Source organism: Gavialis gangeticus, unplaced genomic scaffold (genome assembly GCF_001723915.1).
Source record: "Gavialis gangeticus isolate Ggan-Ray unplaced genomic scaffold, GavGan_comp1, whole genome shotgun sequence".
Classification (NCBI taxonomy): domain Eukaryota; kingdom Metazoa; phylum Chordata; order Crocodylia; family Gavialidae; genus Gavialis; species Gavialis gangeticus.
Genome location: NW_017729004.1, coordinates 1,562,996 through 1,573,209, shown reverse-complemented (window position 1 = coordinate 1,573,209; position 10,214 = coordinate 1,562,996). Strand labels below are relative to the sequence as shown.

Genomic DNA, 10,214 nt, shown 5'->3' with positions numbered 1-10,214 from the left:
GATGGACGTCCTGCATTCTGGCTAAGAACCTACGTGAGCTATGAAGTGCTATGAATTCTCCCACAATTTGCATGGAGTGTCTGATACTTTACTCCCTCTCCTTGTGCAGTGGGAGACGTCACAACACACGGCCAAACAACTGCTGGGCTTCAAGAGCTGGCAGCAAATCCAATGGGAGGGAAGAGACTCTTGAGGACTGAATGGTCACAGGTGAGCTTACAAGCCTCTGTCCACAACCTCCTTAAGCCCTGACACTGAACAGCTGCACGCACCTGGATAGCTGGGACCAGCGTGAAATAGCCAATCAAGATGATCCCAAGCTCTGTGGCCATGTTCTTCATAATAGACCAGCTCTCGTTGCTCAAGCCTGGAGAAAGAAAACATGCAGTCAGGTGCAAGGAAGAGACAGTGCTCACTACTCGCTGGAACAGGGAATTGGCACTCAGGACTCCTGGGTTCTATTTCTGCCCCTGTATGCCACCTAGGAGATGGGTCTGGGCCTTAGTCATGCTACCTGTGAAATGGGGATTATTCTGAGACTCAGACAGAAGGCAGCAGAGAAGCATTATTTTTCCCTGAGGTCAAAACAAAAAAGTCTCCTTTTCTTCCTTCTGAAGGGAGCAGATTGCCGCTGCTTTCCTGTGTTAACACACAGATCTGATCTGCACAGACTGTCTCAGCCAGCAAAGCTCCACGTTGATCCAAGCAGCTGGAGGACACTTCGTGGGATCTAGGAAGACGGTGCCTAGGACTGGAAGGGACCTTCTAGCCCAGTCACTTAGTCTCCTGCTGTCACAGACACCAGTACCACATAGCTCCATTTGTAGCAATCTCCACCTTAAAGCGGGTTAGGTTCCTCGCCCCCACTATCCCTACTGGAAGGCTGCTTCAGCCCCCCAGTCCTCTGATGACCAGAGACCTTTTAATTTCCAGACTGAGTTCATTTCTACATTCCCCACAAGGTCTCCCTGGGCAACACTGGCCTATTAAAGACATGGAGTCTGTCACACAAGCCATGGGACTGCATCTGCCTTGGAGGCAACACGTTGGCCGTCTCTGCTCTGAGTGGACATGGCAGCAGAGACCAACGTTAAGAAATGCCAGGCCTTTCCTATTGCTGGTGATCACTCTGTATTAGCTTACCTAGCGTGCACAAGCCAGGGCCAGGTCTGGGAACCCTAGTGACCAGGGGCCACATTTATGGGCTTTCGCTAGCTCTCGGCAGCAGCTGCAGTCACTATTAAAGACAGTCAATATGATTCCCAGCTCCAAATGCGGTCCTGTTTTCTCCCTTCTCAGACTACGTGTGACATTCCTTCCCAGCCCCCAGTCCCAGGATACCCTCCTTCAGACCGAAAGCAAACTTCCTCCTTCCCAGAGCTGTCAAATACCTTGCGCGATCCTCAGCTTCACTTCCAGGTCAACCGGTGTGGAGACAACCGACTTGGTGAGAACCAGGACATTCTCCAGCCCGATCACCACCACCAGGTACGGAAAAATCTCCCTGGGGGAATGTGAATGGAAAGGGAGCAGAGAGTGATGAACAGAGACGAGAAATGAGGCAGGAGCATGGATTAAGTGACAACCAAGGCCCAAGGGACTTTGTTCAGGCTGGAGTAACATCCTCCCTCAGACAATGCTAGTCTGGGAGCAGAAGAGAGGTGCTGACATTTTGTGTTTGCTGGTGAACTGGCCATTGAATGCTGTCCTTAACTCACACTGCGAGCGCTCCAAGGACTTGGCCTCCTGTGTGTGTTTGTACAGCGCATAACACCGCAGGGCCTGGATCCAAGGTCAGAGCTTTAAGCACTGCTGCAACGCAGTTAATGATAAACGGTCAGGGTTGCAGCCGGGCATCAGCATTACACCCCCTGCTGAGTCACAGGAGGTCCTCACGTCTGTCTAGCCAAGCCATGTCAAAGCTTCTCAGGGAGAGGAGCAGGGCAGGGCTGTGGGGCTGGGTGAGATGCCTGGGGGGCAGGTTGCAAACTCACCAACAAAAGTACCAAGCTCCCCACAAGGTGCAGATGCAGCTCCCGAATGGAGCAGGAACCCTTGTGTCCACAGGCCAGCGCAACCCCACGCAGGCTGGGCCAAAGTCAAGGCCCTACTGTACAGTGTCTAACCCACAGCTTCCCTCTGCTGAAGGAAAGCCCCGCAGCCTGGGTGATGATCCTCCACCCTGTCAAGGCAGCAGGGATCAGCCATCCAGATATCCTCATTCAGCCACCCAACTGCTCCCAGGACCCCAGCCAGCCTCCACAGAGGCATCCCTGCAGTGTGCAGCAGAGATGTAACCTGAACATGATTAGAGCAAACCTGCCAGAGAAGACTCTCATCCAAGGCTTAAAAAGATGCTTCCAATGGTGATTTGTCCTTTGAAATGTGGCACATGGCAAAATAAGCCCCTGTCCCAGGTCACTTGGGGGCTCTATTCAGCCCTCCTGCCTCCCCTGAAAAACCACCTGCTCACACCAGCCCAGGAAAGATTAATTCAGATGCCACCATCTTGTCTCAGCCACAGAAGTGAATGGCCACACTGCAAGCACCGAGAGGACCGAGAGGACCCAGCAGGAGAAAGAGCTGAGAAGGAAACTCAGCTCCTTGGCAAACCAGCCTTGGGCACAACAGTGAGACAGCAGTGCTGCAGCCAAATTAACCCTCTCTGCTTGCTGCACGGCCGGTCCCCATGCTGAGCCCTATACCCACACGTGCCTCAGTAATGCACAAGGATTTGGCAGCAGGTGCACACATACAAGTGAGAGCAGAAATGTCTCCTGCCGCTGTCTCTTGCAAGCTCAGACATTGCTGCTAAGAACATGATCTGCTCAGGGCTCCTGCTAACTCAGCTCTTTCACTCCGATCAATTCGTTAAACAAGGTGAAGCAGCTGCTGCTCTCTTGGAAAATAAGAGGCAGAACTCAGCCTGTGCCCTGGGCTCCCCTGCGCTGGCGGCTCCCATGACCTGCTGCAGGTGGGAGGAGGCTCTCGCTGAGCAGCCGGCTGGCCAATGAACTCTGCAAGGGGAAAAGGGCACAGCTCTCACACCAGCACAGGCACAGAGCAGGGCAGAGCAATGCACACACTGGCCCATCTGCTAGGCAAAGGTCAGCAAGGGGGGGATGCACTGGCTAATCTGCTCTCCTGTGCTGCCTGTGAGGTGAAGGCCACATTTTCCAGCTCCCCTACATTATGACACAAGTTTCCAGGGCTTTGCTGGGTGCCCCAAGGGGCTGGGAAGACATTTGTTGCTACAGGTGTCAGGGAGTTTTATTCACCTTTCTCAGAGCCAAAGCTGGGGATAGTGACTGGGTTGTGCCAACGTTCCTGCTGGGACTTAAAGCCGGAGATTCCTGGCTAGAGGGTCTTGTCCCTCTACCCAGGGTCAGACCAATGCCCCATACTCAAACTGGTACCAACTGAGGGGCTTTGCCTTCCTCTGTAGTGGGGGCATGGCTGGGATCTCTCAAATGTATTTTTAACAAACTCCTTCCTGTGCTTGCAGTGGCAGGACACTGGCAGGGCCCTGCTTTGCCTATGGTAAGCTAAGACATGTTTCTGGTGTATCGGGCGTTGTGCCTGGTAGTTGTGCCTGTGAGATTATTTCCAAGTTTTTAAGAGCAGGCCAGGTAAATACTTGTCTGGGATGTTTCAGACAGGACTGATCCTGCCCAGAGCAGGTGTCTGACTTCCTGTGGGCCCTGCCAGCCTGACTCTTCTATGCTTCCCAGGTAGGGTGGGGAAAAATGGTATGTAACAGATTTCTACTAGGGAGCTCTACCCTCCTCCACAGATTAGCTGTCCAGACTAGCCGTGGTCCAGAGGAAAACCCTGCTCGGTCATCTCCCCTCTCAGTGCACAGCCAAAGTCATTTTGCTGCACCTACGTTCTGAAGACGGGCCCTTCGGCTACCAGGGCACCTCGGCACTGCGGGCTGGTGGCGTCTTTGTTCAGAATTAAACAATGCAGAGGTTTCACTGCACTAATAAGGAGAGTGAAGAATGGACTCAGCTCCTGTGCTGTTTAGCTCTGTACGAAGCTCCATTCACTTTACAGAGAACTTCACTTAGGCACAAACCTGGCAGGGGCATCATTCACTTAGCTGCATACCTCAATGCCAACCCCAGTGTGTTGCCTTACACTGTAACAAGCCTTGGTTATAGGCACGTGGGTTAAAAGCACACACTGCTTCCCTGCATGGCAGCTGTCAAAAGGCTGCGGTTAGAAGGCTTGAGAAAGACGGGAAGAAGTTGGCTTCAGTCCACGCTCTACCACAGCACAAAAGGGCTGTGTATTTAAAGAGCAGTGTCTGCAAGGAGTTTGGCTAAGCTCATGGGCAGTCCTGCAGCTATGTACTCACAGCGAGTAAGGATGCTGTACTCCCTGCACTCTCCATCTCTCAAGATGCTGCAGAACTTTCTACCGACAGCACATTATTACGGCACAGAAGCCATCAAGGATAAGCTGAGGGGCAGCTGGGCCTCTGCTCATATGTGAAAGATGATGGGACTGCGAGAAAGCACATCAGCTCACTGCTTTTTCCTAAACCAATTAAATGGTTAATACTGGCAATACTGTAGTATCTTTAGGCCCCAGAGATAACAGTTCTTAGACCCACTGCTCAAAGCTGCCAGATTTCAGTTTTTGCATGTTTCTACATTGATCTTCAGGACTCTGCAGGCCAGGCAGAGCTTTTGGTAACTAAAGCTGTGTCTCTAAAGTATCGTCTGTGGATGGGGGTGGAAACGATGGCAAATTCCATCACTGCAGAACCACGAGCTATGTGCAGCTTTGCAAGTAACTAAAGGAGTGGGGACAGGGCTGATTAGCTTCTCTGTTTAAAGTGCCTAAGGAAAAGGAACCTGAGCTGCCACAGATCCATAAAATACCATTCCCCAGAGCTCCCTGCCCAGGTTTCTCTGGATGCCCTGGGGAATTACAGACCCCTATCTCTTTAGAAGTCTGCCAGCATGGCACCTCAGCTGGTCCTCTGAACAGATCTCATGAACTAACCACTGTTTGCACTGGGACAGGAGACAGCTCTCCAGAAAGAAAAGCTACAGAAAAACGCAGGGTTTAGCAGGGGATACTTCTCATTCTTCCAGATGCTGAGGAATGAGAAGACCTTGCCCCAGTGTGACAGGTGCTTCCTTTTGGGGTGGGACATTAATCTGGGCTCCTACCCACAGGTGATTACCATTAAACACTCCCTGGCATTTTTCTCAGCAGATGTGCCAGCCTGGTGGCTGGCAATTACACTACAGACTTCAATCCTCCCGCAGGTTTAACTGACTACAGTGCTCACTTCATTTTTTGCCAAAGCTGCGGTCTAGCAAGTGAAATAAATGCACACACACAAACAGCCTACAGGCACAGCGTCCACCCCCAGACTTTCCAGACCCAGAGAGCATGCTCTGCTCTAGTTATCAAAGGTGCTTCCATGAAGCAAGCTCATTTCCATCTCCCTGCGTGATCCTTTCAGACAGGGCTGTACGTGAGAAAAGCATTTTGGGCTCCCCTGAGATGGAAGGCACGAAGGAGAGAGGGAGTGAGACAGAAGACAGATGTCGGCAGGGCAGGCACAGAAAAATCCAGCCTGGCTCAGAAGTGCACCTGCTGATGCTCTGTACATTGGCTTCCAGATAAGCTGCACAGAAATCTTCAGAGGGCATCGGAGGGAAGGAGATAAGAGAGGCAAAATCATAAACTCTCACATCAGCCACATCCTACTTAACCAGTGGTTCCTGTTGCTACAGAAGGTAACTAATGGAGATACAGGACAGCTCCAGGCACTGAGATTAAACAGGTCAGTAACTGTTAATACTGTAAATAACTAACAATTTAAAATCCAAGGAGACATCCGTTTCTCTTGAATGATGGAAAAACAGGGCTAGCAGGTAGTCCAACCCCCTGCTCAACACAGGATCATCCCGTGTAAATGAAAAGGAGATGCGTACATGCTCCCCAAACACAAGCTGCTTGCCATCTATTAACAAGGCATAGAAACCCAAGCTCCCCAGCCCCCAGCAGTGGAGAGTCAGACTGCACAGGGCACTGCTGCCACACAGCACCTCTGAGGAGTATGAACAGGACTGAGAAATGGTCGAGGCTCTGCCATGCTCACACCTGTCTATGGAAGCACTGACATGGAGCTCATCGCTCCAGGTCAGAAGGTGCAGTGTTAAAGCCTGACCTCACGCCTGATAAAGCCAGTGGAAACACTCCCATTGACTTAGGTGGACCTGAATCAAGCGGAGGGCAACGGTGCTTCTCCAACCTCAGGTCTTTTGTTAAAAGTCATTTACTGGTTGATCCAACACATTCAGAGAGATGCCCAGTAATTACAGCAGAGCTCTACCAGCTTCTCTTCTCAGCCCTCCCACTGACTCTTTCTGGGCCTTAGCCTTCTCATCTGTAAAACAGGGACAATGCTGCTGCTTCCTACAGTTACTCTACTTCATTAATAGTCACAATGTGCTCTAAGATCCTCAGATGAAATTTGCCACTGAGGAGTAAAGGGCTACATGGGCTGCTGTAGATATTCCTGGGGTTTATATCACGATCTCAAAACAGCACCTTGGTACCTTACAAAATCCGTGAGAGAGAGAGGCTGATAAATAAATACAGGCCCTGCAAAAACACTCCTTTGCAGCCACCCTGCTGCAGAAATAGGCCAGGGTCACATGGAAGCTAGACCAAATGGGCAGGTCTGGTACTGCTTTCTGAAGCTCTGGCAGATGACCACTGGGAACAGATGTCCCTGAGAAGACCATGCCACCCATCCTGGAAAGTTCAATACCAGGTAATGGGAGGAAAGGTGCTCTGGGGAGAATCAAAAAAGGCTACAGTGAAAAAGCTGCTGTGGGTAACTGAGTCCCACTCCATTCCTGTGGGCATCTGCCAGGTCTGCTGGTATCATTTCCATCACACCCAGAGAACCCCAAACCTGTCTGCTCTTGACACGGCCTCACCTCTGACAAGTGCTAAGAGACCAGTGCTTCAGCGTGTGAGGAAGTGAAGACACAGCCCAGCACCGTTCAGGTCCTGAGAAGTCACAGCATCTCAGTATCTCTTCTAGTAACGATACACACATGGGGAGGACCAGAAGGAAGAGTGGAAATCCCAGCGACAAGAATACGTACCCCTTTAACACCCCTTGGGTATGGCAAGAGGAAGGAACTCCCCTGCCGACAGGCCACTGCTATTGCCAGCTCTGAGAAAACAACATGCAAACGTGTCCATCTCCATCCAAGATTTCATGGGCCTCTAGCAAGCAGTGTGTGTCAGCAGCCAGCAATGCAATCTACCCCTACACCTCCAAATGAACCGGAGATCACAGCCACCTGGGGAGTCAGGATGCAACTCCAGGTGCTCTAGCATGACCTTCCCCACAGAGACATCAGAGAACAGGCCACTGCTGACAAGGCTATTACGACCCAGGGATGAGTTTTTGAGCAAGTGCTTCGACACTGCTTCTCTACAGAGCACCTCTCTATCTTGGTAGACGTACAGCCCCCGTCCCTGCAGCAGAGACAGGTCTCCCACATAATTAAAAATGTAACTTTCAAAGCAAGTCCCAACCCTGCCAAGAAGCTGCCTATGGGCAGCCAAAGCCAATGAGACTCCTCGTGGAAGCAGCTTTTGAGGTCCGCTGCTCCCAGCTTCCCACACCTCAGTGGGCCAAGCACAGTGAATCCAAGAGCCAAAGCCTCCTGCCAGGGCCAACTGCTTGAGTCAGGGAAGGTATACCTTCCTGCCCTGGCATGCCAATCACAAACCCTAAGGAGGCAGGGGCAAGGGAAAAAGGTGTGTAGCTGCTAGACTGCTGGTATTGGCAGATAAAAGGCTGTCACACTGAACTGTCAGCAGAACTGGAACAACGGCTGTGCAGAGAAATGTCCTGAGCAGGCACGGAGCCCAGGCAGATCTGCTGGTGTTAGAGCAGGCATGGGTCCTGAGCTCAGCATGGGGGTGGGGTTGGTCTGGGCGACAGGATGTAGGGTGATCAGGAGAAGGCTTGGTTACAGAAACCTAGTTCCTAGAAACAAGGGTTTTTGGATAGACTCAGGGCTCAGCTGCTGTTTTTTGGATAGACTCAGGGCTCAGCTCCTCTTACCCCTTCCTTTAGCAGGAGCTTTGGCTGTAGATACATACCCTCCGTTGAGAGTCGGCGTCAGGCCAAAGAGAGTGCACAGCCCCACGGACATGAGCAGAGAGCTGAGCACTGTCACAACCGCTGCTAGTGCCAAGCCCCATTTTGATTTCACCATGTCGATCTTTCCTGCAAGAGAGAGCACAAGGCCCTGAAACCAGCAAGCAAAAACGGGCAGCAGGAAGGGATCCCTGGGGTCACCTCCTACAGCATGGAGCCTGTTAGCCCGAGGCCCAGTGGTGTAAGACCCGTATCCCAGCCTCAGGCTCTAAGTGGCTGCTGACATGGCAGCGCAGTACCACAGGACACAAGATGGATGTTTGGATGGCCCAGAGAACTTTATTCCAACTACCATAATGACCAGGCCACATTTGGAAGGACCTCTGAAAGTAGCCTCAGCTCACTGATAGGTTCTGACACCACAAACCCAAAACATGCATGAGACCTGAGACTTTCCAAACTGCTGACAGGTCTCCCCAGAGAAATGGAGAAAGAGCTGATATACTGGGACGTGTCAAACAACAAAGCAGAGTCCCATATGCTAAGCCATAGAGAACCATTATGCCTAGACTGAGGAAATGGCTTATTGGGCCTTTCCCTCTCTGGGTCCAAGTACTGCATCCCAGCTGGATTTCAGCTTCACTGGCTTGCAGGGCTGATAGGAAACAGCAGCACCACAGGCCTGGCTCTGCCCCCTCTAACACACAGGGCAAGGTGTAGTCTACCCTTGCCAGCCTCTCTGCTGGAAAGCACAACAATGGGATGCTAGCCTGACCTCCCTCCCTCCCAGGACCTACGCGTGGAGAAGTAGATGTAGGCGAAGAGGATGATGTAGGTGGTGACCAAGGGGATCAGCTCGGCGATGCCAATCTCTTCCTTGAAGTGGACATGCACGATGTTCTCCTCCCGCAGGGTGCAGTTGGGGCTGGGGTGCAGCAGCTTGAGCCGGGACCGGAGGCTGGTGAGGAACCTGACACAGGAGAAAAGTAGAAGGACTGGATCCTTGCTCAGTGCTGTACCCCTGGGGAGGATGGGGGAGAACAGTGGCTATGGGCCAGCTGGTAAAGCAGCCCTACAGACCTATACACTACTCCAGGGATTCTCAACCATGGTGCTGCTGCACCCCGGGGTGCTGTGAGATCCTTCCAAAGGTTCCACATAACTTTAGCACCATTCAGTGCGCAAACACCCTACACAATTCACACAACAAAGCTTTCACATCAAAGCTTTCACACAGGAATACAGAGAGTCAAAGCCATTCTGTCCTGTTGTGGGCTTGCTGCATTCTCTGCAACACAAGAATTGCTCTGGTATTCTTCCATAGTCAAAAACCAAGTGAAAGCTGAGAGCCGGCATTTTCTGAGCTGGGTCCTGAGTCTAATGAGGTTGAGGACACAGTGCCTCCCTCCATAGCTAGGCTCCTGCCCAGGCCTAAATACCAGGTCTGGATGTCTCCTTCCTACCTCCTGCAGCACTGAGGTGTTGTGACAGCCTTGCAAGATCTACATCGCCACCAAGCAGGATTCAAGGAGGGGCGCTGTGCAGGAACGAGCACCATTTGTTCCACACATGCAGAGCCATGTCTGGAGGGGTTTGGGTAGCGGTAGGCCCCTTGTGGTGACTGTCGCAGAGTTTACATAAGTGGCACTGATGAGTGGCGCTGACTGACCATCCTGGACATGGAGGCTTCCCCCCAGTGTGCCAATGTGCCAGCCGTTCCCTGGGAGAACCACCCATAGGGCAGAGAGGAGCATATAGAATGGGAAACTCCCTTCTTGAGAGCATGGAGGCAGAAAGGGATCTTGGAGTCATTACTGACTCCAAGATGAACATGGGCTGACAAGGCGAGGTCACGGTTGGCAGGGCTAACCGGACCTTGTCGTGCATCCACAGGTGCATCTCAAGTAGAGCCAGGGAGGTGATCCTCCCCCTCTGTGCGACACTGGTCAGGCCACAGCTGGAGTACTGCGTCCAGTTCTGTGCGCCCCATTTCAGGAGGGATGTGGACAACAATGAAAGGGTCCAGAGGAGGCCACCCGCATGATCCGGGGACTACAGGGCA

At 52.1% G+C, this 10,214-nt stretch overlaps 1 protein-coding gene across 2 annotated transcripts in view; it reads right to left on the bottom strand.

The window, feature by feature from the left end:
- SCAP (SREBF chaperone) overlaps nt 1-10,214 on the bottom strand; it is a 108,979-nt gene that overhangs the window by 21,134 nt on the left and 77,631 nt on the right. For both annotated transcript variants that reach the window (XM_019508004.1, XM_019508005.1), the window contains exons 7-10: nt 8,950-9,122; nt 8,155-8,281; nt 1,392-1,504; nt 273-367 (exon numbers count right to left, since the gene is read on the bottom strand). In XM_019508004.1, coding sequence (XP_019363549.1) covers nt 273-367; nt 1,392-1,504; nt 8,155-8,281; nt 8,950-9,122 — 508 coding nt within the window. The remainder of the gene's footprint in view (nt 1-272; nt 368-1,391; nt 1,505-8,154; nt 8,282-8,949; nt 9,123-10,214) is intronic.